The sequence below is a fragment of the Tamandua tetradactyla genome, chromosome 3 (assembly GCF_023851605.1).
Source record: "Tamandua tetradactyla isolate mTamTet1 chromosome 3, mTamTet1.pri, whole genome shotgun sequence".
NCBI classification, from domain to species: domain Eukaryota; kingdom Metazoa; phylum Chordata; class Mammalia; order Pilosa; family Myrmecophagidae; genus Tamandua; species Tamandua tetradactyla.
Window position 1 is genome coordinate 80025852 of NC_135329.1, and position 27147 is coordinate 80052998.

At 42.1% G+C, this 27147-nt stretch overlaps 1 protein-coding gene across 3 annotated transcripts in view; it reads left to right on the forward strand.

Annotated features, from left to right (window-relative positions):
* Positions 1–27147, forward strand: part of FARP2 (FERM, ARH/RhoGEF and pleckstrin domain protein 2) — a 175038-nt gene that overhangs the window by 60796 nt on the left and 87095 nt on the right. For all 3 annotated transcript variants that reach the window (XM_077153349.1, XM_077153350.1, XM_077153351.1), the window contains 6 exons: positions 2595–2699; positions 3605–3647; positions 6097–6175; positions 8321–8418; positions 16022–16136; positions 20379–20526. In XM_077153349.1, the coding sequence (XP_077009464.1) occupies positions 2595–2699; positions 3605–3647; positions 6097–6175; positions 8321–8418; positions 16022–16136; positions 20379–20526 (588 nt within the window). The remainder of the gene's footprint in view (positions 1–2594; positions 2700–3604; positions 3648–6096; positions 6176–8320; positions 8419–16021; positions 16137–20378; positions 20527–27147) is intronic.

A 27147-nucleotide genomic window follows, 5' to 3' on the forward strand; every position in this document is an offset into this window, starting at 1 on the left:
CTTATAGAGCACCCAGAAGCATCTGTTTGACAGGAATCGGTTTCATATGGAGCCCAGAGAATCTTTCTGAATTTACAAATGTGATTTGTTCAAAACTCTGTAGGAATGGAAACACTAGGAAAATCTGACGAACTTAGGAGGGGGAAAACGGGTAAAGTAAGTGTTAAATGCTAAGTGTGCATGCTGAGTGCTAAAATGTAGAGTGAGTTTTGGGTGCCAGTTCACTAAATGTTAAGATCAGAGTTGGAAACACTTAAGGGAAATTATAATGTCTTAGAGCTTCATCGATTTTGCTGCTAGATTCCACGTCCCACCTTTGCTGTGGTTTGAATTACATACCTAAGAATGCACTGTTCTGATACATCCCAGAGTAATCTGGGCAGAAAATAATAAAATATTGCAAAGTCCTCTTGAGGGACTGGAGAAACAGGTGAAAATATTACATTCCTCACCTGGGAAGACCTGATATTCTCACAGTAATTGGGGACTTCGAATTTAATAGGAATAGCCCTCAATCTTGGAGCGAGCCCCCATGAAAAAGGAGGAAGCTAAGGGAGAAGCTAAGACTGCTTAAGATCATGCCTAAGAGTCATCCCCAGAGAACCTCTTTCGTTGCTCAGATGTGGCCTCTGTCTCCAAGCCATCTTGACAGATAAACTCAGTGCCCACCTCCCTGTGTGGTTCTCTGGGGTGTAAATCCCCCTGGCAACGGAGACAGGGCTCCAGGGTTGAGACTGGCCCTGGCATGGTGGGACTGAGAAAGCCCTCTTGACCAAAAAGGGGAAGAGGAAACAAAGTTTCAGTGGCTGAGAGATTTCAAATAGAGTTGAAAGGTCATTCTGGAGGCCATTCTTATGTATTATGTAGATATTCCTTTTTAGTTTCTAATCTTTTAGAATAGCTAGAAGGAAATACCTGAAACTGTTTAACTGCAGTCCAGTAGCTTTGATTCTTTCTTTTATGAATTCTTTTTATTAACAGAAATTTTATTGAGATATATTCATGAACATTTAATCCATTCAAAGTATTCATTCAATCCTGGGCTCACAGTATTATCACATAGTTGTGCAATCATCACCATAATCAATTTTAGAACTTTTTCATTACTTCAGAGAAAAAAAAAAGAGAAGACCCCCAAACATCCCATAGCCCTTACCCTCCCCAGTTGTTGTATTTTTGTGGTACATTTCTTACTATTGATGAAAGAATATTAAGATGCTACTGTTAACAATAGTGTATAGTTTGCAGTAGATATATTATTCCTCATACAGCACTCTCTTGTTAATTCTTTGTAGAACTGAATACGTGAAAGAATTTCTTTATATTTGTAGTCTTAATCACAGACATTGTCCAGCACAAGGTTCACTATGTTATACAATCCTTTTTTTTTTTAATTTTTTGAAAAATATTTTTTCATTGAGAAATCTTCACACACATACATTCCATACATGGTGTACAATCAGTGGTTCACAGTATCATCACATAGTTCTATATTCATCACCATGATCATTTTTTAGAACATTTGCATCACTTCGGAAAAAGAAATAAAAAGAAGAAAAATAAAACTCATACATACCATACCCCTTACCTCTCTCTCTCATTGAGTAGATATATTCATCTACCCAATTTATTTTACCCTTTGTCCCCTCTATTATTTATTTTATTTTTATCCATACTTTTTTACTCATCTGTCCATACCCTGCATAAAAGGAGCAACAGACACCAGGTTTTCACAATCACTCAGACACATTGTAAAAGTTATACTTTATATAACCATCTTTAAGAATCAACAGTACTGGAAACACAGCTCAACAGTGTCACATACTTCCCTTTAGCCACTACAATACACCATAAAGTAAAAAGGGAAATCTATATAATTCATAAGAATAACCTCCAGGATAACCTCTCTACTTACTCTGTTTGAAATCTCTCAGCCGCTGACGCCTTGTTTTGTCTCATTTCTCTCCCCCCTTTTGGTCAGGGCTTTTTCAGTCCCTTAATGCCAGGTCCTGGGTCATCCCAGGCTTTCTGTCCCACATTGCCAGGGAGATTTACACCCCTGGGAGTCATGTCCTATGTAGGGGGGAGGGCAGTGAGTTCACATGCCTAGTTGGCTTAGAGAGAGAGAGGCTACATCGAGCAACAAAAAGGTTCTCTGGGGGTGACTCTTAGGCATACTTTTAAGTAGGCTTAACTGATCCTTTGCAGGAATAACTTTTATAGGGCTCAGCCTATTGATTTGTTTGTCCCCATTGCTTGCTTGAATATCAGGAATTCCCAGATGGGGGAGTCGAATATTTCTTCCTTTCCCCCCAGTCCCCCCAGGGGACCTTGCAAATACTTCTTTATTCACTGCCCAAATTACTCTGGGATATTTTTTATTTTGGTATCAGAGTCTGAGCATGAATGTGTCAGGCTCATTTATTTGCTTTGTGGTAATATATCTTATTTGTAAACTAGAAGGCAAGGTGATGCAAAAAAATTAAATATAATAACGGTTTTACATGGGGAGAGTAGTTCATGCCATGGTTTTCATAAATCTTTGTTGTTTAAAGTCCTTCAGTCCTCCTTGTGTTTTTTTCACCTTCTCTCAGCCCAAATGCAATGGCCAGGAGTTACTGACCCAACTTTGGCAGCGTCTCAATGTGATAGAATCAGACTACTTCGGCTTGGAGTTCCAGAATGTCCAATCCTACTGGGTGAGCAGAAGCTGCTTCCAAGATGTTCTGGGAAATGCCCTGGGCAATATAGAGCATTCACAGGGTTTCTGGTACCCAGAACCCTCAGGCCCCACTGTAATGCTGTAAGCAAGATATTTTACAGTTGGCACATTGCTTATTATCAAAGATGTGCTGGTGAAATGTTGTGTGTTTAAAGCTGTAGGCAATGCATTTTCTTTATTCTAAGCCTGAATTTATAGCTTCCTAGATTTCTTCTGTCCTTTCAGTACGTGTGCCAAGAATACCCTTTTTTCATAAGTTATGAAAGCAGTGCCTGATAATTGTTGAAACTGGACTTTGAACAAATGATTTTACTAAATTGGTTATGCCTCATTTGACTTAATAGAGGTAGCCTTTAAAAGCATGGAGCTTGAACTTTTATATGCTGTCGTAAGGAAACTTAAGTCAACCCATCAGTTAAGAAGATACATTGCATGTTAGAACTCTGCCTCATGTTTCCAATCCCCCAGTCGCATGGCGGTGTTCTCCCCTAGTTCATCTGCTCTGATGAAACAGCACCACCTTTATGAGGAAGCCCACTCATCAAGTTGTTTACAGATGGAGTATATACCAAGTTTGTTTAGCTGAACAGAGGTCCCCAGGATAATTATCAATGCCCATTCTTTCCTCAGCCTTAACTGCACCTTGTCTGAGGGGATAGCCAGCATCACAAGCCTTTTAATATCACACCACACTTCCTGCAACTGGTGCCACTGTGCCTCTCTTACAGTTAACTTTATTCCGAATTTGACGTGTATATACAGGGTGGAGGGGCAAAGTAGTCCTGCAGTAAACATTTCTTTAAATTATAAATATTTTGTATTTTATGACATTTATTAATAGAGAAATTATTTAATGGGTTTTATCTCTTAAATCCTCTTTAGGTTTGGCTTGAACCTATGAAACCCATCATTAAACAAGTACGAAGTAAGTACTTTTTTAACCTCAAAATTGTGTTCGTTTAAGGTACTTTGTTCATGAATGTTCAAATTCAAGACATGATCACATGTCCATTATCACCAATCTGTGGGGACAGCAGGAAAGTGACCCCAACAGCTGGTAAACTTGGAAGTCATGTGACTGTTGGGTTTTGAACTATGGTATGAAGGGGTAGTAAATTTACCACAGATAGTTTTAGTTTACTTGGCTTAAAATTTGGAAGAAACAAAATATGCTTAATTTTTACACCATATATAAAAATAAATATGTGATTTTACTCTAGATTTTGAAAAGATATTGAGATTCCTCTCTTAAGACTAGTACTGTTCTATAATCACAACCATAATTTTAATCATAAACAATTATTTTTGTTAAGACTCCTAAATTTTTTCATTATGCCTTATAGTAATGCTTCTTATTCTTATGGAATGGTATAGGATGAAGTCAGTAGTCACCCAGATTCATGCACAAAGTGTGTGCGGAAGTATGTGTGAGGTTGCCAGAGCATTTAACAAAATAGCTCCTCTTATCTATTTTTGTGAAAATTGCATGGCTAATTTTGTTTTTAAATTGTTTTAAAATTTCATAAAACTAAGATAATCAGATCATCTGATGAATTGCATGCCTTTTCTTTACAGTAATCAGATTGTTCTAATTCTTTACCCACTATAATAGGTAGTGATAACATTTTTACTTCACTAAAGTATACAAAAGGATTTCAAAAAACATCCTTTTTATTATGCCTAATAGTGTAAATACATTTTTAGTTATTTTATGGTCATAAAGAGGGACAAGAATATATTTTAAAATTTTAGTGTGCTAACTTCCCACTTGATCTTAGGATTTTTCATGAATAATAATCTCTGCTTATTGCAAAAGGTTTTAAAATTGTCTTTGATTTACTTGAACACCGTAATTTACATGGAAATTTGAATAACGTGAAATCTTGTTGATTTGTACAGGTTAGTGTGATGCCCTGAAATATTCCAGAGATTTTTCAGCAGAGAATAAGAGGATTTGCAGGGGAGTGCGAGGGTAGTTCACTGGTAGAAGTCTTGCCTGCCATGCGGGAGACTCAGGTTCAATTCCTGGCCCACGTACTTCCCAAACAAACAACGAAACCAGTAAAAAACAAATAAAATTGAACAAATGGTGCTGCAATAATGGGATACTCATATGGAAAAAGAATGAAATGTGACCCCACCATACAACATACAAAAAAAAAAAGGATTTGCAAAGTCCCCTTGGGGGACTAGGGAGAAAGAAGGAAATATTCAGCTTCCCCATTTGGAAAATTCCTGATATTTCTGACAATCAAAACAGTAGGGTGAGTCCACAGTCTTAGGGCTTGCCCCTGTGAAATTTATTGCCACAAAGGAAAAGCTAAGTCAATTTAGAATTATGCCTAAGAGTCACCCCCAAAGACCTCTTTTGTGCTCAGAAGTGGCCTCTCTCTCTAAGCCAGCTCAGCAGGTGAACTCCCTGCCCTCCCCACTACATGGCACACGAATCCTAGGAGTGTAAATCTCCCTGGCAACGTGGGACAGGACTTCTGGAATGAGCCAGGAACCAGCATCATGAGATTGAGAAAGCTTTCTTGACCAAAACAGGAAAAGAGAAATGAAACAAAGTTTCAGTGGCTAAGAAATTTCAGACAGTCAAAAGGTTATCCTAGAGCTTATTCTTATTATGCATTATATAGATATCCCTTTTTAGTTTATGGTGCACTGGAGTGGCTACAGGGAAGTACCTGAAACTGTTTAACTGTGTTCCAGTAACCTTGATTCTTGAAGATGACTGTATAACTATATAGCTTTTACAGTGTGATCGTGTGTTTGTGAACACCTTGTGTCTGATGCTCCTTTTATCCAGGATAAAAGCAGACAAATATAAAAATAAGGAAAAATAAATAAATAAATACTGGGGGGGATAAGGGGTAGAAAAAAAAAACAGATAGATTGAAATATTAGTGGTCAATGAGAGGGAGAAATAAGGTATATAAGATGTATGAGTTTCTCTTTTTTCTTTTTATTTCTCTTTCTGGAATGATGCAAATGTTCTAAAAATGATCATGGTAATGAAAACAACTATGTGATGATATTGTGAGCCATTGATTGTATGCTGTAGATAGACTGTGTCTGTCAAGATTTGTCAGTAAAAATATTAAAAAAAAAAAAAAAACTCTAGGAAACATCAAAAATTTTATAAGAAAAAAAATTCTTTGATATGTGTTACCAGTACATAGGAATTATAATGTCATGTGTACAAAATTCCTGAGTACTGTCTTATTTGAAAAGGTTTCCATTAATATTCCATTTGAAAGCACTAGTCAGGTACACTGTAATATATAGGAAAAGAGATTTTTAAGATTGAGTATTTTTCAGTCTTCATGTGGAGGTTGACTTTATTTGTGAAGTTTAACATTCTTCTTTCACAGGACCAAAGAATGCAGTGCTTCGCCTGGCCGTGAAGTTTTTCCCACCTGACCCCGGCCAGTTGCAGGAAGAGTATACAAGGTAAAGAGCCCTCCTTGGCTGGGGGCTGTCTGCAGGGTCCTGCCGTCCTCTTCCTCCTCCACAGAACCTGGTTTTCCAGGTACTGAGGATAAATTTTTTTAATGAATGAGCCCATTAAACCCATAAAAAGCGTAATAAACACAGAAGTTAAAGGAAGCGTTTTGACATTTAACTCATACACAAAAAAATGTATGAATAGGATTTGACAGAAGGGCATATGCTACAAATTGAGAATAAAAATGGGGTGGTAGGGGCGTGGCAAGTGAGCAGAGGCGGCTGTGCCTGCTTGAAATCCTTGGGAACGGCAGGTTTAGCTCATGCTGCTCTTTTGAATTCAGTGTTGATTCTTTGCAGAAGTGACTGAAAGAAAATATTACTGGTGTTTCATCATGTCCATACCTGTATTGATTTTATAATAAGAATAAAGGACCAACCTAGAAACCTAGTCAGAACCCAAGGTTAGAAGTAAGATAAAGAAGAACTAGGACAAGGATGCACAGGTGGTTCAGTGGTAGAATGTTCTCCTTCCATGCTGGAGACCCACGTTCAATTCCTTGACCATGCACCCCCCAAAAAAGAAAAAAGAACTAGGGCAGCATGGTTGTAGTGGTAGAGGTGGTGAAAATCACCTTTTGGCAGAGGGTTGATTCATAAATGGATCCCAGATACCTTGTGAACCTTTCATTAAAAGGCAGTTCACATTAGCTGCCCTCCTTTGTTTTTCAGTGAGAAACTGAACTCAGGAGGTCAGAAGATGTTTTCATGAGAGGACACAGAACTGGCCCTAAAAGGATGAGATGCCTCACGTTTTGGGAAAAGGTTCCTTTTGAGGGAATGGCTTGTGAGTGCATAGCCTGGGCAGTGGTGGTTAGAGCTGTGGGTGACCCAAGGCTACCTGCTGAGGCCTGCGCTCCATCTTAGGGCTTGTTCTGGAAGTCAGTTTCATGGTTATTCCCTCCTATCTTTAATTTAAAATAAGTAATTTTAAATTATCTATTTAAGAAGTGCATGCTTGTTGTAAAAGAAGAAAAAATTTTAATGAAGCTAGGTAGGATAAAAAGGGTGAAAATTGGAAGTTCCCCTTGGCTGCCTGCTCCCTGGGTTAGTGTTCACAGCTGGGTGTGAATCTTGCATGTGAACGCATACCAATGTACACAGAGACATAAGATTTCAAACTGTGCATATTGAATGTAGGTCGATTCCCACCACCCCCCACTATGGACATCTTTCTATGTTAGTATAAATGGCTGTATCCTAATTTATTCAACCCTTCTGCATATTGAGATTATTTCCAATTTTTCTCTATTACATGCTGCAAATAAAAGCCTTGTCCTCATGTCTGTGAACTGAAGGGAGCATTTCTGCAGGAAAAACTCATAGAAATAGAAATACTGATTTAAAGGGCATGCCCATTTATAAGTTTTAAAAGAATGTAATGAATTTTAATAGTTTGCACTAGAATGTAAACTCCAACAAGGACAGGAAATTTGTTGTGTCCACCATTATGTTTCCAGCTCCAAGAACAGTGTCTGGAACAGAGTAAACATTCAGTTGTATTTTGTTGGTGAAGAACTGAGGACACCAGTACTTTGACCCAGCTTCTGACTGCATTCTCACCAAAGTGTTCCAAAATGCCTATTTCTCGGACCCTAGCTGAGACTGAAAAGTATCAGTCTTGAAAAATGTTACATCACATTTTGAACTGTGTCTTAATAGGATGTGTCTGTTTGATCCCAAATTGTGATTGTAGTGGAAGAAATAGGAACTGTAAGCTTCCTCCTTGAAAGCATTGCCCCAGATAGTATCATCTGTGGGTACATGGGTCCTACAGAGGCTATTCTCCCCTTTTTATTGTTATCATTTGAGTGCTGTTTATGTGCTGAGCACTATGTGTTTTCCCTGTGTGCGTGACTCGGCTCTGCTGAACTCATTTGTCATCTGACCTTTGGTTAGAAACGGCCTGCTACGTGAAAGGCCCTTTGTGGCCCACTGCCACAGTTCCTGGCAGGCACTGTGCTCGCTGTCCCCATGGCATCCCCCTCCGCCTGCTGACGGGGCTGTGTGCCACCAGCTCTGTGGCAGGGTTTGTGTTGTGTTCACTGAGCGCTCAAAGTTGGCCTCTGTGACGCTCGCATGCCCTTCCAGGTACTTGTTTGCCTTGCAACTCAAGAGGGACTTGCTGGAGGAGCGCCTGACCTGCAATGAGACCACCGCTGCCCTTCTTGCCGCGCACCTTCTGCAGTGTGAGTACCTCTGCCTGCCAGGTACTGTGCCTTCCGCTCGCCGGGGCACATGCATCATTTGTGAGCGTGATCAAAGGGGATGTTCCCTTTCATTTCAGTTTTTGATATGCTGAAGATTAACTTCTATAAAGTAGGGCTCATTCAGCCAAATAGTCTCCACCTAAGAAGCACAGGTAGGGGCTGAAATCTGTAGGTGCGTTGGTTTTGTGGGTACTGCCTCTCATACGTTTAACTGGCAGCACACCCCCAATCTAGAACCAGAGTGTAAAACACGCTCTCAGCACCTTCTGAAGGGGTCAGGGTTCTGATCCTGTCCAGTCAGTTAGGCATTGAGTCTTGAGGGGAAAAAAACATTTCTTCAGTGTTTCACACAGAGCAAAAACAGACTCGGGAGTATATAAAGAGTGATTCAGAAATAAATGGTTGGAAACATAAGAAGCAGTGGTTCTGGCAGGTGAAGCTGTGTGTGTTAGGCTTTAGGAAGGGGGAGGCTGGGATATAGCTTCCTAGTACAGAGCCAGTGTTTCTGAAATTGAGATGCAGGAAGTATACAATACAATGGGTGTCAGAAAATTTTAGGAACTCACCAGAAATGGGTTAATTTGCAGTTTCATGGGTCCTACCCATGGCAAATAGGCCTCACACTGGCAGCTAGCTCCGGAGTGGTTCATGGGGCAAAGGGTACCTACACTATCCCCTCAGCTTTTCCAAGGGAATGAGATTTGTTCCAAGACAAAAGAACATTGCTTAAAATAACTGGGCTTTACTACTGTTTCTAAAACATCTGTAGCCTTAAAATAAATGAAATTAGAAAGTGACATTTTTAATGAAATTTGAGAGGTCCTGAAGGAAAAAATAATTTAAGATACATTCTCCTAAAAACAGATAAAATAAAAAACTGTTTATGATAGTCCTGAGGCAACTTGTATGTAAGGTCTTGTATTAGTTAGGGCTCTCTGGAGAAACAGAATCAACAGGAAATATCCATAAATATAAAGTTTATAAAAGGTCTCACGTAACCGTGGGAACATAGAGTCCAAAATCCATAGGACAGGCTGTGAATTTGACGACTCCAATGGAGGGTCAGGATGAACTCCACGGGAGAGGCTCACTGGCCAAAGCAAGAAGAGGAGCCTCTCTCTTCTGAATCCTCCTTAAAAGGCTCCCAGTGATTAAATTAAGCATCACTCATTGCAGAAGACACTCCCCTTGGCTGATTACAAATGGAATCAGCTGTGGATGCAGCCGATGTGATCATGATTTAATTCTATGAAATGTCCTCATAGCCACAGACAGTCCAGCACTTGCCCAACCAGACAAACAGGTACCACCACCTGGCCAAGTTGACACATGAACCTGACCATGACAGTCCACCCCTTGTAAACTTGGCAGCTATACTCATCACCTTAAACCATACCTAATTTCTAAATAGAAAATGATAAAAGACACGATTTTTTTCCACACTAACAATACTCAACTGTCCTGCATGTAACAGGAAACACATTAAATCTCCCCAGAATAGGGTGCAAGTCCTTGGATAATATTCGTTCTTAAACTTGACATCTTACAACTTTAATAGTATAACATGAACAAAACAGCATTATAGTCCTCGTTTTTGTAACTGATCAAGTGGTTCATGGTTCATATTTATCATTGCCTTCTTCCACTACCCAGTCCATGTTCCCTTTACCCTCAGCAGGCACTTCAGCTGGCTGTGGTTCTTTGCCTGGTAGGGTGACACAAACCTTCATTCCTGAAGTTTCAGATCCACTGATAGTCCTGCCTGGATTGGGTTGTTGCAGTTTTCCATTGATTTTAATCACAGTGCATGGTAGTACAATCTCCTGTATTCCAGAAAAACTCTTCTTTACCTCCACTGTATAGTTACAGTCCTATTTCCCCCTGATAGGGTCAGTCACCTCAGCCAGTAATGTAATCCCCTTCTTGGCTTGTTGATCCAGGGGCATGAGTAGCCCAAAGTGACTGGGTCACAGTCTTAGATTCCAGTTCAGCAGAATCATTGTTATTTCTCCTGGTGGAAGTACTCCTCCTTTTGGAACTAAAACCTGTAGACCAGCAGAGCTCAGGGTCGCAGGGACCGGAAGCAAAAATTTTCCTAGTGGATCACTAGGAGTGATAGTGAGTGGTGCCACTGCCATATCCACTCCTTGGTTCCTGGACCCATGGATCCTGGCTATGGGAGAAACAGCACCATACAGTGGACGCTGATTCAGAGCATACACAGCTTCCTGGAGAACATTACCCCAGCCCTTCAAGGTATTGCCACCTAATTGGCACCATAATTGAGTTTTCAGAAGGGCATTCCACCGTTCTATCAATCCAGCTGCTTCTGGATGATGGGGAACATGGTGAGACTAGAGGATTCCATGAGCATGTGCCCATTCCCATACTTCATTTGCTGTGAAGTGTCTTCCTTGATCAGAAGCAATGCTGTGTGGAATACCATGACGATGGATAAGGCATTCTGTAAGCCCACGAATGGTAGTTTTGGCAGAAGCATTGCATGCAGGGAAAGCAAACCCATATCCAGAGTATATGTCTATTCTAGTTAGAACAAATCGTTGCCCTTTCCATGAAGGGAGTGGTCCATTGTAATCAACCTGCCACCATGTAGCCAGCTGGTCACCTTGGGAAATGATCAGCCGTCCATATTGGGGGCTGAGTATGGGTCTCTGCTGCTGGCAGATTGGGCACTCAGCAGTGGCTGTAGCCAGGTCAGCCTTGGTGACTGGCAGTCCATGCTGCTGAGCCCATGCATAATCTCCATCCCTACCACCATGACCACTTAGTTTATGAGCCCATTGGGCAATGACAGGAGTTCTTGGGGAAAGAGGCTGACTGGTATCCACAGAATCTTATCCACTTGATTATTAAAACCTTCCTCTACTGAAGTCACCCTCTGGTGCACATTCACATAGGACACAAGCATCTTCATGTTTTTAGCCCACTCAGAAAGGTCTATCCACATACCTCTTCCCCAGACCTCTTTGTCATCAATTTTCCAATTATGGTCTTTGCAAGTCCCTGACCATCCAGCCAAGCCATCAGCAACAGCCCATGAGTCAGTATACAAGTGCACCTCTGGCCAGTTCTCCTTCCAAGCAAACTGAACAACCAGGTGCACTGCTCGAAGTTCTGCCCACTGGGAGGATTTCCCCTCACCACTGTCCTTCAAGGACACAGAAAGGGGTTATAGTGTGTAGCTGTCCACTTTTGGGTGAGAGCTGCATATCATGCCAAACCATTTGTAAACCAGGCTCAAGTTTTCTCTTCCTCAGTTAATTCACTGTAAGGAACTCCCCAAGAGGCCATAGCTCTTGTCTGGGAAAGAGAAGGTAATGTAGGAGAAGTGGAGACATGGGCATTTGGGCCACTTCCTCATGTAACTTACTTGTGCCTTCAGGACCTGCTCTGGCCCTATCTCATATATACCATTTCCATTTTACAATAGAGTGCTGTTGTGCATGCCCAACTTAATAGCTTGGTGGGTCAGACAACACCCAGCTCATGATAGACAACTCAGGTCTCATGGTAACTTGGTGGCCCATCGTTAAGCATTCACTCTCTACTAAGGCCAGTAGCAGGCCAAAAGCTGTTTCTGAAAAGGAGAGTAGTTATCTGCAGCAGATGGTAAGGCTTTACTCTAAAATCCTAAGGGTCTGCATTGTGATTCTCCTATAGGGGCCTGCCAAAGGCTCCAGACAGCATCTCTATTTGCCACTGACACTTCCAGCACCATTGGATCTGCTGGATCATATGGCCCAAGTGGCAGAGCAGCCTGTACAGCAGCCTGGACCTGTTGCAGAGCCTCCTCTTGTTCAAAATTAGCAGCTTTTCTGGTCACTCAATAAATGGACCAGAGTAGCACACCCAAATGAGGAATATGTTGTCACAAAAATCCAAAGAGACCAACTAGGCGTTGTACCTCTTTTTTGGTCTTGGGAGGGGCAAGATGCAGCAACTTACCCTTCACCTTAGAAGGGATATCTCGGCGTGCCCCACACCACTGGATACCTAGAAATTTCACTGAGGTGGAAGGCCCCTGTATTTTTGTTGGATTTATCTCCCATCCTCTGACACAGAAATGTCTTACCAAAAAGTCTAGAAGTAGTTGCTACTTCTTGCTCCCTAGGTCCAATCAACATGATATCATCAATACAGTGGACCAGTGTGATGTCTTGTGGGAGAGAGAAACAATCAAGGTCCTTGCAGACAAGATTATGACATAGAGCTGGAGAGTTGATATACCCCTGAGGTAGGACATGAAAGTATATTGCTGACCTTGCCAGCTGAAAGCAAACTATTTCTGGTGGTCCCTACTAACAGCTATTGAGATAAAAGCATTTGCCACAGGAGATATATTGATTTGCTCAAGCAATGATACTACATCTGGAACAGGAGTTGCAATTGGAGTTACCACCTGGTTGAGGTTACAATAATCCACTGTCATCCTCCAAGACCCATCTGTTTTCTGCACAGGCCAAATAGGAGAGTTGAATGGGGATGTGATGGGAATCACCACCCCTGTATCCTTCAAGTCCTTAAAAGTGGAAATAATCTCTGCAATCCCTCCAGGAATATGGCATGCTTCTGATTTACTATTTTGCTAGGTAGGGGTAGTTCTGGTGGCTTCCACTTAACCTTTCCCATCATAATGGCCCTCACTCCAACGAGTTAGAGAACCAGTGTGGGGATTCAGCCAGTTACTCAGTATGTGTATGCCAATTATGCATTCTGGAACTGGGGAAATAACAACAGAATGGGTCACTGGGCCCACTGTGAGATGGACCTGAGCTAAAACTCCATCGATCACCTGACCTCCATAAACCTCCGTGCTCACTGGTGCACCAGAGTGATGTTTTGGGTCCCCTGGAATTAATGTCACTTCTGAAGCAGTCTCTTATATCTGATCATTTCTTTTTCCCCAGTGCACAGTTTTTACCTCCTGGTAAAAGGCTGTCAGTCTCCTTGGGGAAGGCTTGGAGGAAGATTAACAGTATAAATTTGCAGCAATATAAAAGGATTCTCCCCCAAAGGGACCTGGCTTCCTCTTCATTCAAGAGGCCTTGGGTCTGTAAACTGTCTCAGTTCTGGAAATTGATTAAGGGGCTGTGACTCTGCGTTTTTGTAATTCAAATTAGACTTCTGTTCACTTGACCTAAAACTCTTGTTTATACAGCTCAAAGAAGAATTTAATAGACTGCCCATCTATTGTACTTCTAGGTATCCCATAATTTACTAGCCAATGCCACAAATCTCTGCGCGTCAGATTGTTTTGACTCCTGTGTTGAATTTGCTGTCTATTATAATAGCCACATCTAAACCCTGTCTTTGGCGATTAAGTGCTGCCACCTGGCTTCTGCCAATTCGGGATCTGGTCATCCCCATTATGTTTAAGGATTCCAGCTTAGTAACAGCAGTTCCCACAGTAATATCTGACCTGCAGAGAAGGGCAGCTATAGAGCTCTTCAGGGATGATGGCACTAGTCTCACAAGTTTATTTCTCACAGTTCTTGTAAAAGGTGCATCCTCCGAACATACTTGGGGTGTAAGAGCAGGCTTTGCATGATAAATCCACTCTAACATTCCATAGTCTCTCTAAGCCTCTGGATCCTGTCATCTACATTATACCAGCACAGTTCTGGCATTTCAACCTCAGGTAATGTCAGCTTCCTTTTGATCCATGTTTCAAACAACCATCCAAACAAACTATTAATGCCTTTTCTAACCCCTTGAGCTATAACATTGAATGCAGAATCTCTGCTTAGTGGGCCCATATCAATAAATTCAGTTTGATCCATCCTTATATTCCTCCCACCATTATCCCACAATCTTAAAATCCATTGCCACACATATTCCCCTGATTTCTGTCTATATAAATTGGAAACTCACATAGTTCTTTTGGAGTATAACATACCTCCTCGTGTGTGATACTTTGTACCTCAGCTTTAGGGGCCTGTTGGAACTTTAGTCTAGTTATAGGTCTGGAAGAAATAAGGGGTGGTGGGGATGGGTCATGAAAAGAATTAGAAGTATCTTCCAAGCCATTTGCTTAAGGGCATTCATTTGCAATTTCATCTGGTGAAACAGGATTAATCACTCTAGGGCTAATCCCTTCAGAAGGAGGTTGGGTGGCCAAATCCTCAAGGCAATCTGGAGATGGGGCAGCTGTGTCCTCAGAGCAGACTATTACAGGGTTATCAAGAGAAGACTCAGCATGACATAGGGTTTCAACCTCACCATGGACATCATTCATTATCAATCCATATGTTGCCATCCCGTTTTTCAGGGTCCCACTCCTTTGCAATCAATGCCCTCACTTTAACGGCAGACACCATGCAAGATTGAGATTTCAGTTTATGCTGTAAAGTTGCTACTCTACCAATAAGATTCTAAGTCTAATTTTCAGAGATCTCAAGTCTGTGGCTATAGGAAATAAGATTTTCCTTCAGAACACTCATAGAAATGTTTACATCTGTCAAATGGCACGTAAGCTTCTCATTTGAAGCCTTAAGCTCATCCCTCTCATTCATCAATGTATGCAGTGTATCTAACAACCACCAGCCAACATCTCTATAACTCCTGTTTCTACAAAACTCCTTAAGGGTGTCAAAAACATTAACTCCCAGAGCCTGGCTTCATATAAGCAAAGCGTTAGAAGAATCGAATGGTGATATTTTGACTATCTCTTTTGCCAGCTCACCCCATGGATTGGCAGTATCATTCTGATTACAGGAATCAGAGTCCTTAGTGCCTTTGAGTCCAGTCAGAGTAGAAAATCAATCGTAAAAACCCATTTTTAAGATTCTATTTCTTAAGAACAACTCCTGGTACCAAGTTATATTAGTTAAGGTTCTCTAGAGAAACAGAATGAATCAACAGGAAATATCCATAAATAGAAAATTTATGAAAGTGTCTCACATAACCATGGGAATGTAGAGTCCAAAATCCATTGGTCAGGCTGTGAAGTTGATGACTTCTTTGGAGGGTCTGAATGAACTCCACAGGAGAGTCTCACCAGCCAAAGCAAGAAGAGGGCCTGTCTCTTCTGAATCCTCTTTAAAAGACTTCCGGTGATTAGATTAAGCATCACTCATTGCAGAAGACACTCCCCTTGGGTGATTACAAATGGAATCAGCTGTGGATGCAGCTGATGTGATCATGTTTTAATTCTATGAAATGTCCTCATAGCAACAGACAGGCCAGCACTTGCCCAACCAGACAAAAAGGTACCACCACCTGGCCAAGTTGACACATGAACCTGACCATGACAGCTGTGTCAAAAAGTTTAATAATCAGCCCTCATGTGAGACCCCTGGCTTGACCCAAACCTCCCCAGAGCCTCTTGAGCTGTACCGCCAAAGTTAGAAGAAATCACTTCACCACTTGCATGGCCCTCAGTTGCCTTTTAATGGCATAAAATATTTGGAAAAATTAATTTCAAAATCTCATGTTTAGAGATACATTATTTTGCTATTGATTTACAATATATATATTTACCTTTACTTTATGTATTTGCCCACATAGACACTTACATTTTACTTTATTTAAAATTGAAATTATATTCATTCCCTCATCCCAGCGGAAATAGGAGATTACGATGAAGTGCTAGACCGGGAGCACCTCCAAGCCCACAAGTACTTGCCAGGCCAGGGGCACGCACTCGAGAAGATCCTGGAGTTCCATCGCAAGCACATGTGAGTCCACTGGTGCCCACTGGGCCGCAGGGGTGATGGAGCAGTGTGCCTGGCTGGGCCCCTCCCCACAGAAACTGCCACCACAGGGCTACTGCAGAGGGCCAGGGCAGTCCTAGGGTAGACACCAGGCAGCTGTCTACACACGCATAAACCATTACTCTATCCATTCATACTTGGTAAAACACACCTAACGGAAATCATTTAAACCCCCTTTTTTTTAATATATATATTTTTATTGACAAATCTTCACACACATACAGGCCATACATAGTGTACAGTCAGTTTAAACCCTTTTCAGATGAACAACTCTGTGATGTTGCATACCTTGATAATGTTGTATGTTCTACACCACTATTTCCACTGTGTTTTCATATCCCAAACAGAGACTCTGCACCCATTAAGCAACAATTCCCCATTCCCCCATCCCCACCCCTGGTAACCACTGTTCTCTTTTCTTCAGTATGAATTTTCTTACTTTAAGTAATTCATATCAATGAATTCATACAGTGCTTGTCCCTGTGTGTCTGGCTTACTTCACTCAACATGATATCTTCACAGTTCATCCATATTTCATATGAAACAGAACTTTATTCCTTTTTACAGATGAATAATATTTCATTTTGTCTGTCCATTCATCTGTTGATGGACACTCATGGTTTTCGTGAATAATGCTGCTATGAACATCAAGGGACAAATGCCTGTTTGAATCCCTCCTCTCAGTTCTTTGAAGTAGGATTGCCAGGACATGTGGTGATTCCATGTGTAACTCTGCAGAGCCACCAAATGGCTTTCTACAGCAGCTGACAATTTTACATTCTCGCCAGCAATGTCCACGCGTACCTCCTTCTCACTAACATTTACTTTTTGACAGGGCAGCTGTCCTAGCGGGTGTGGCATAGTACCTCACTGTGGTTTCAGTTCCCATATCTTTTTTGATGTGTGACATTGAGCATCTCTTCATGCACAAGCTTTTTTACTGAGTAAATAAGATGTAAGAAGTGTTCTGTGACTTATGTGGTACTGCACGAGCTGTCCACATCATAACTGGAAGCACGGATCTGTGGTGGAACAGAATAAATGATGTCCCAAACAGGCTTGTGCTTACTTTCACTGCCAATCATACTCTTTGACTGTTTTTGTTTCTCCAAAATTTGGCAGTTGTGCATTTTTCTGGGTTGAAGTGAAAGGAACTTTGAGAAAGGGTACCCTAGGAGGAGGGGTTTGAAGAGACCCAACCAAGAAGAGGGCTGCAAGGGCCCTGGTAGCTGGAGAGTGTGGCAGAAGCTGTTGGACGCTCGGATTCACCACGGAGAGAGCTAACTGACGGGAGTCGTTCCAGCAATCTCACTTTGTCCTTACCTGGGGGGACCGTGGGTAGTCTTCACACATGTCCCACTCTCAGGTACTTAGAGGGCCTTTTATGTGCTGGCTTTGTGGCAGTTATGTGGCTGTGAATTATGGCACACGCCATAAAGACAAAGAGCAGAGGTCCATGAGCTGGAAGAGCAGGCAGAACCTGTTGCAGATGAGATGAGGGTGGAAGCAGAGTTTAGAATGTCAGGGGAGGCTCCAGGATGGTTCTGATGGTCTGGGTCTGAGCATCGGAGTGGATGAAAGGGCCCATTACTGACAGGGCCAGCATGGTAGCTGTAGTGAACAGTGTGTCTATGGAGCCAGGCCAGGTGTCCTCAGGTATCCTGTGAATGCCCCCAGGTGGCATCTTCATTGTACTGGGTGACCTTGAACCTGCCTGGCAGAGATGCAGGCCCTGTCCTGGGCAGGGATGACCTGGGACACCCCTCAGTCTCTGTGAGGCTGAGGCTCAGCCACAGGCCAGGTTTGCTGGGCCACTGGCTCCAACCTCCTGGCACCTTGGCCTTGCTGCCTTTTGTTACTCTGGCTGTGGCAAGTAGGATGCAGCCATTCTGGGTGTCTCATCTAAAGGGTGATGATGGTGGAGGCCAGGACCTCCTTTCCCAGTATCAGAGCTGAGTCACATGCCAGCCTGCAGGAGATCACCACCTAAACAGGGTCAACTTCTGAGTCGGGGCAGGGCTCCTCCTTTCCCAGCCACCTGGAGAAGGGGCAGAAAGTACAGCCCTGGGGCATGTTGGCTTTATGCAGCAGCAGTGCCCAGGAGTGAAGAAGGCACTGAGGCTGTGGTCTGGTGAGACTGACAAAGCAGATGGTTGCTGCAGTCTGAGAAGAGGGGAAAGTGCGGAACACACCCTGACAAACTTAGCTGGAGAGCTTGCATGGAGAAGGCAGCCCCCCAGGGACATTAAGGCAGGCAGCCGGGGGAGGAGGAGACCTGGGGCCCGGGGCTCATGACACCAGGGTAGGTAAATGTTGAGGTCACCACCAGTTCCTGGGAAGCTAAGGGCAGAAGCTTCAGCAAGTGGTCAGGGTGCGTGCCAGGTTCAGGACATCAGAGGGGAGATGAGGAGATGGTGACGGCATCTATGAGCAATGGTGTTGGGATGCTTACCCATGCAGGTGAGTGAAGAGCTACCCCTTAGTGTGTGTGCCTGTACACATGTATGTGTGCATACAAGTATGTATGTGTGCTCCTGTGTGTGCATGTGCATGAGTGTGTGTATGCGCATGTATGTGCCTGTGTCTTAAAGGCACATGCTCTGAACCTCTGTAAAGCTGCTAGCAGGAGGCGTCAAAGGGCCTATCTCATAGATAGACAGGTAGACAGCCTGAGCTCCTCTGGTCCATGAACCCTGGGAAGCACCAAGTACAGGCTACTGTCTTCTGAGCCCCCACTGTTAATATATTAATAACCTTACCTACCAGAGACATCAGAATTTTATGTGCACACCTGTTGTCTCTTTCAATCAGTCTATGTGTAGGTTTTTGCAAAGATAGTATTCTACCTTTACTTTACTCAGGACAAATTTTTTACAGTTTCCTATGATAAGGTCCTTCCTTGACCCACTGAGAACACCCTGGCAACTACTGTGGAGGAATTTGGAAAAATGACTTTCTTAACTGTACCTCATTTCCTTGAGATCTTGGAGATGGCAGAAAAGATTGGGAAGTTGGCAGTGTAAAGCTGGAGGTGCTTAATGGTCTCTTGTGTTTCCCTAGATGTATGATGAAGTTTTTATAGAAGTAAACAGGTGAATACTCTAGCTCTCCTTCACATTGGGTTTTACAACTTCTGAAGATTTCTAAAATATGCCCTAGGTTTCCTAAGGTACATACTTTCTTCAAACAGTAAATTAATGGTCCACTCATAGTCTTCTCTCCACAAGGGGCTTCTGGACTTTACCTTAAAAGGGTAGAAATCTTACTTTAAAAATGTTCACTTGGAAACTTTACAAAGAAGCAAAACTTCCAGAATTAAGACTTCTTGGAAAATAGTTTTGCCTCACATTGGTTCTTTGTTTTGATGATGACAGACTAAAATGTAATCATTAAACATCTGTATCAAATTCTTACATCTTTGTGATAGAAATTGCAAAATGTTTTTGCTTCCTAGACTGCTTAAAGCAAAAAACATGAAATGGGAATATATTCACTTATAGTTTTGAGGCCAAGAAAATCTTTTAATGCTTTCTTCCCGAAGACCTGCTGGCCATTCTGGATTCCTCTGCCACCTGGCAAGGCACATGGCAGCATCTGTGGCCTCTCCCTTCTCTTCCTGGTTTTCTTGATATCAGCTCTTGCTTCTGTGGCTTTCTTCCTTTGAATTTTGTTCTCTTTTAAAGGACTCCAGTAAGAGAATTAAGACCCATCTTGAATGAGGTGGGTCACACATTAACTGAAGTAACCTCCTCAAAAGGTCCTACTTACAATGGGTTCACACCCACAGGAATGGATGAGGTTTAAGAACATGTTTTTTCTGGGGCCCACACAGCCTCAAACCACCACAGATAGCATACCCCAATGTTTAAAGTGTTGAAATGGGTTTAGTTACATACATCAGTGTTATGGTAGTGTTGCTCTCATTTGCTCTGAATTAACCTTTGTCCCCACCTGTGAGGTCTGTGGGAGTTTGTCACTGTAAATCTGGGCAACTGGTAGGTACAGAGGACCCTTTTAGGAAATTGATGCTGGCTTCTTGGTCTGTGGTCAGTGGGATGGTATTGTAGATGATAAACTCATAGACAGTGAACTCTCCACCCTCTAAAAGACACCACTGTTATTGGTTTAATGTTTTGTTTTGTTTCCTGGTCTTGTCTAGAAACCAGGTTGTTTTTAGTGACGTGATCATGTTGCCTTTCATTTCAGGGGCCAAACTCCTGCAGAGTCGGATTTCCAAGTGCTCGAAATTGCTCGGAAGTTGGAAATGTATGGCATCAGATTTCATCTAGCCTCCGACAGGGAAGGGACCAAGATACACCTGGCCGTGTCCCACATGGGTGTGCTGGTGTTCCAGGTAGGCAGGAATGGCTGTGGGCAAGGCGTGGGAATTTCTCTTTAACCTAGATTGGTAAGTTTGTCTTGCAATGAGTAGGGTCTTATATTTGGAAGAAGGACTTGACTGCCCTCTGCTCTGACCTCACAGCTGGTGAGGAATTATTTTCTCTTCCTTCCCTGGCGCAGGCTCACAGTCCCGAAGCCTAACCCCCCGCCAGTGTTCATTCACATGCGGAACCAAATGTTGCCTGTTTGAAACTTACACCGCTGGTTCATTCTTCCCTGTAGAGCCCTTGCCCACGTTGGGGGCTGTGGATTGTGGAATGTCTGCAGCAGTCCCAGGCATCATTTAAACAAGGTGAAGTTGAGAGGCGAGAAGATACTAGAGAGAGATTATTTGGGGCTGGAGCCAAGATGGCAGCTTAGTGAGGTGTGGGATTTAGTTCATCCTCCAGAGCAGCTAGTAAATAGTCAGGGACAGTACAGAACAACTGCTGGGACTACATCAATGACCGGACACACAACGTACCCCAGTCTGGAAAAGCTGGACTGGCTGTGAGTCCCCCCCAAGCCGTGGCAGCCAGTGCCTCTCCCCCACAGGCTGCTTCCCAGAGGGGAAAGGAAAGGGTCTTTACTAGCAGCAGGGGCTGAGTGCAACCAAGGTCCGATTGTGGAATTAATTCACAAATTCTGACTTACTAAAAATAGGCCCCCAGCTCAGCTGAACCTCGAATAAAAGCTGAGGCTGCTGATTTTTGCCCTGGCACACAGGGGGCAGGGCTGACGGAAAAAGAAAAAAGAAACAGGTCTTTTGGATCAGATAGCACATACTACTTGAAAATGTCTGGGCCCTGAAGGAAGGGAGGGGGTACATAGGACCTGGAGATACAAAAAACAGCATACCAAATTAAGCTCTTGATGGGCAAACCCAAGGAATGGGAGTCCTGCTCTGAAAAGGATTTTTCTTTTTTGTGGCTGTATTTCTACGGCTTGACTGCTCTTTGCATACAACTCCAAGGCTTCTCAGGCATAGGCAGAATTCAGCTTGTTTGAGAGTTTGTCTGGAGACTGTACCATCCCCAGCAGAGGTGGAGCCCAGCTCAGGTGGATTCCCTCCCTCAAGAAATTCAGACTCCAGGGTCGGGAAAGTGAAGCAATTAAAGCCAGCCTACAACCTCTCCTGTGTCTCAACCATGCCCCCAGCAGGGAGAGTCTCTTGAAGTTAAAGGGACTACATCGCCTTATGCTGGAGGAACCTACAGGCAGAAAAGCACCACATATTGGACAGGATAGGGAAAATGCAGAGTCCAGAGGTTTCATAGGAAAGCCTTTCAACCTGCTGGGTCTCACCCTCAGGGAAAACTGATACAGGTGACTCTTTTCTCCTGAGAGGAGGCCAGTTTGGACTGGGAAAATCTGACTGGGGTCTTTAATACCTAAGTAGACCCTGCAAAGGGGGAAAAAGGTGCCATACAGACAGGGCAAGAAATAAGAAAACAAGAACTGAAAAATTATGATCTGTTAAACAAAACCTAAGCTGGAGGTCCAGAATAAGCTGAACTGAATGTCAGAGAACAGACAGACAGCAAAGCCATCCAGCAAGAAAATCCTAGGTTAAAAAAAGTGAAGACAATCTCTAGAATAAACTAGTTAAGGGAATTAAATGCCTAGATGCCGGCAAGAAATAATGAATCATACTAGGAAAATTGAAGATATGGCCCAGTCAAAGGAACAAACCAGTAATTCAAATGAGATACAAGAGTTGAAGCAATTAATTCAGAATGTTCTAACAGACATGGAAAACCCCATCAAAAATCAAATCAGTGAATTGAGGGAGGATATAAAGAAGGCAAGGAAGAAACAAAAAGAAGATTTCGAAAGTCTGAGAAAATGAATCACAGAATTTTGGGGAATGAAAGGCACAGTAGAAGAGATGAGAAAAAATGGAAACCTGCAATGTCAGATTTCAAGAGGCAGAAGATTAGTGAACTGAAGGATGGGACATCTGAAATCCGACAAGGAAAAGAAAATAAAGGGAAAAGAATGGAAAATATGAGCAGGGACTCAGGGAATTGAATGATAATATGAAGCACATGAATATACATGTTGTGGGTGTCGCAGAAGGAGAAGAGAAGGGAAAAGGAGGAGAAAAACTAATGGAGGAAATTATCACTGAAAATTTCCCAACTGTTATGGAGGACTTAAAATTTCAGATCCAAGAAGTGCATCATACCTCAAACAGAATAGATGCAAATAGACATACTCCAAGACACTTACTAATCAGAATGTCAGATGTCAACAAGAAAGAGAGAATCTTGAAAGTAGCAAGAGCAAAACAATCCATCACATACAAGGGAAGCCCAATAAGACTATGCATAGATTTCGCAGCAGAAATGATGGAGGCAAGAAGACAGTGGGATGATATATTTAAGTTACTAAAAGAGAAAAACTGCCAACCAAGAATTCTATATCCAGCAAAATTGTCCTTCAAAAATGAGGGGAAATTAAAACATTTTCAGACAAAAAAATCACTGAGAGAATTTGTGACCAAGAGACCGGCTCTCCAAGAAATACTAAAGGGAGCACTAGAGATAGATAGGAAAAGACGGGAGAGAGAGGTGTGGAAAAGAGTGTAGAAATGAAGACTATCAGTAAAGGTAAAAAGAAGAAAAATTAGATACGACGTATAAAATCCAAAAGGCAAAATGGTACAAGAAAGTACTGCCCTTACAGTAATAGCACTAAATGTTAATGGATTAAACTCCCCAATCAAAAGACATACACTGGCAGAATGGATTAAAAAATAGAACCCTATCTGTATGCTATCTACAGGAAACACATCTTAGACCCAAGGATAAACATAGGTTGAAAGTGAAAGGCTGGGAAGAGATATTTCATGTAAATAACAATCAGAAAACAGCAGAAGTAACTATACTAATATCCAACAAATTAGACTTCAATGTAAAACAGTTAAAAGAGACAAAGAAGGACACTATGTATTAATAAAAGGAACAATTCAACAAGAAGACATAACAATCATAAATATTTATGCACCAAGTCAGAATTTTCCAAAATACATGAGGCAAACACTGATAAGAGAAATAGAAGCATCTACCATAATAGTTGAAGACTTTAATTCACCACTCTCTTCAGTGGACAGAAATCTAGGCAGAAGATCAATAAAGAAACAGAATTTGAATAATACAATAAATGAGCTAGACTTAACAGACATTTATAGAACATTACACCCCACTACAGCAGGATACACATTTTTCTCAAGTGCTCATGGATCATTCTCAAGGATAAGCCATATGCTGGGTCACAAAGCAAATCTCAATAAATATAAAAAGATTGAAATCATACAAAACACTTCCTCAGATCATAAAGGAATCAAATTGGAAATCAATAATAGGCAGAGTGTCAGAAAATCCACAAGTATATGGAGGCTTAACAACACACTCTTAAACAACCAGTGGGTCGAGGAAGAAATTATGAGAGAAATCAGTAAATATCTCAAGGCAAATGAAAATGAAAACACAACATATCAAAATTTATGAGATGCAGCAAAGGCAGTGCTAAGAGGGAATTTTTTTGCCCTAAATGCCTATATCAAAAAAGAAGAAAGGGCAAAAATACAGGAATTAACTGTCCACTTGGAAGAACTGGAGAAAGAACACCAAACTAACCCAAAGCAAGCAAAAGGAAAGAAATAATGAAGATGAGAGCAGAAATAAGTGAAATTGAGAACATGAAAACAATCAAGAAAAATCACCAAAACCAGAAGTTGGTTCTATGAGAAAAATCAATAAGATTGATGGACCCTTGGCGAGGTTGACAAAAAGAAGAAGAGAGACAATGCAAATAAATAAAATCAGAAATGGAAGAGGAGATATGACCACTGACCCACAGAAATAAAGAAGGTAATGAGAGGATTCTATTAACAACTTTATGCTAATAAAACTAGACAATGTGGATGAAATGGACAACTTCCTAGAAAGGCATGAACAACCAACATTGACTTGAGAAGAAATAAACTACCTCAACAAACCAATCACAAGTAAAGAAATTGAATCAGTCATTAAGAAGCTTCCCAAAGTCTCTAACCCCACTTCCGCTCTGGAGCACCGCCTGGCCTGGGGCAGATCCCATCAGCGTTCTGAAGGGATCTGTTTTATCTAAGTATAGGGTGGTGTCTCAAGGGATAGGAGCGGCCACGGGGAGCTTGGGACCTTGAAGAACCACGGAGGAAGAGGAGGCGTCCACCGAGAGGTAGCCCAGTGGCTACCTCCCCATCCCATGCCTTACTGAGCTTGGAGGCCAAAGCATGTCCGAATGCCAGAGCAGAAAGGGCAGCATTCCTCAGCATCCTCCCCACCTTTCTGACTTCCTCCCGGCAGATGGCTGAGTTGTGTCCCAGGTTGGCAGCGCTCAGGTGAGGGAGCTGGGCACTGGGAGAACAGAGGAAGATCTGCTTGGACATTCCAGGGTGCTTAACAAGATTTTCCTTTCTCTGCTCCCTGCTGCCCTGTGGCACCACTCCTCCAAGGAAGGGAAAAGAGCCCCAGCAGGCAACCTCTCTGCTGACTCCAGTGGGCACTGCTGTGGGAGGTGCCCGGGGGGGAACACCTCCCTTCACCCTATGCCCTCCACAGGCTTCACTGCGTATGTCCAGAACCGCGGGCCTCAGAGCCATCCAGGCATCAGGCCTGGAGCATCCAGACTCCTCCCCTCCTCCCATTTTCTCTTGTGTCCAGCCAATCCCACATGTTCATCTTGGGCACGTCTGCCACCTCTGCAGCAGCCACTACCTGGAAAAGGGGCTCCCAAACACACCTTCACCCCAGACCCCTTCCTTAAAATAAGGCCCTACAAGAAATGAAAAAAATAAAGCTTTAGCTGAAAGGAGGAAAGGGCCAGGCATCCAAGCCACCTTCACCCACCATAAGGAAGCCCCTAAGCCTCCTCCAAGGAGTCCTAAGAGCTCCTGTAGCTTAAAATCCACCAGATCCTAACAGGCGGACACAAGCTTTGTTAAAGGCTACATGCAGAAAGGCTACTCTCGTTTACTGCTAATGGGAAGAGCACATTGTTATTGCTTTGTGGGAAGTGTTACAGTAGTTGCTAGTTAAATTAAATATACATGTTCCTTTCCACCCAGCAGTGCCACTCAAGGGAATCTGTGCTATGGAAATAAAAACATCAGGCCTTAAGGTAGAAGAGATACTTATTCAGCACTATTATTATGGTGTGCAGTGCAAAAACATTGGAAACAGAGTGGGAAATGCCCATCAATAAAGAAATAGCAAATGGCCAAAAAAAAAGCTCCCCAAAATGAAATGTCCAGTACCAGATGGCTTCACATGTGAATTCTACCAAACATTCAAGAAATAATTAGTACCAATCCTGCTTAACTCTTCAAAAAAATTTGGAGAGGAAGGAAGGCTACCTAGCTCATTCTATGAAGCCAACATCACCCACATACCAAAGCCAGACAAAAATATTACAAGAAAAGAAAACTACAGGCCAATCTCTCTAATGAATATACATGCAAAAATCCTCAAGAAAATTCTTGCAAATTGAATCCAGCACCACATTAAAAGAATTATACACCATGACCAAGTAGGATTCATCCCAGGTATGCAAGGATGGTTCAACATAAGAAAGTCAGTTAATGTAATACACCATATCAACAAAAAACACCATGTCAGCAGAAAAACCACATGATCATCTTGATTGATGCAGAAAAGGCATTTGACAAAATTCATCATCCTTTCTTGTTGAAAACACTTCAAAGGACAGGAATAGAAGGGAACTTCCTAAACATGATAAAGGGAATATATGAAAAACCCACAGCTAACATCATCCTCATTGGGGAAAAACTGAAAACTTTCCCCCTAAGATCAGGAACAAGACAAGGATGTACACTATCACCATTGTTATTCAACATTGTGTTGGAAATTCCAGCCAGAGCAATTAGACAAGAAAAAGAAATACAAGGCATCAAAATTGGAAAGGAAGAAGTAAAACTCACACTGTTTGCAGATGATGCTATATGTTGAAAATCCCGAAAAATCCACAGCCAAACTTCTAGAGCTAATAAATGAGTACAGCAAAGTGGCAGGTTACAAGATCAATATTCAAAAATCTGTAGTGTTTCTATACACTAGAAATGAACAATCTGATGGGGGAAATCAAGAAAAAAATTCCGTGTACAATTGCAACCAAAAGAATAAAATATTTAGGAATAAATTTAAGTAAAGATACAAAAGACATATTCAAAGAAAACTACAAGAAATTGCTAAAAGAAATCACAGAAGACTTACATAAATGGAAGGGCATACCATGTTCATGAATTGGAAGACTAAATGTAGTTAAGATGTCAATTCTATCTAAATTGATTTACAGATTCAATGCAATACCAATTAATATCCCAAAAACTTACTTTTCAGAAACAGAAAAACCAATAACCAAATTTATCTGGAAGGGCAGGGTGCCCCAAATAGCTAAAATATCCTGAGAAAGAAAAATGAAGTCAGAGGTCTCACACTACCTGACTTTAAGGGTATTATGATGCTACAGTGGTGAAAACAGCATGGTACTGGCATAAAGATAGATATACTGACCAATGGAATGGAATAGA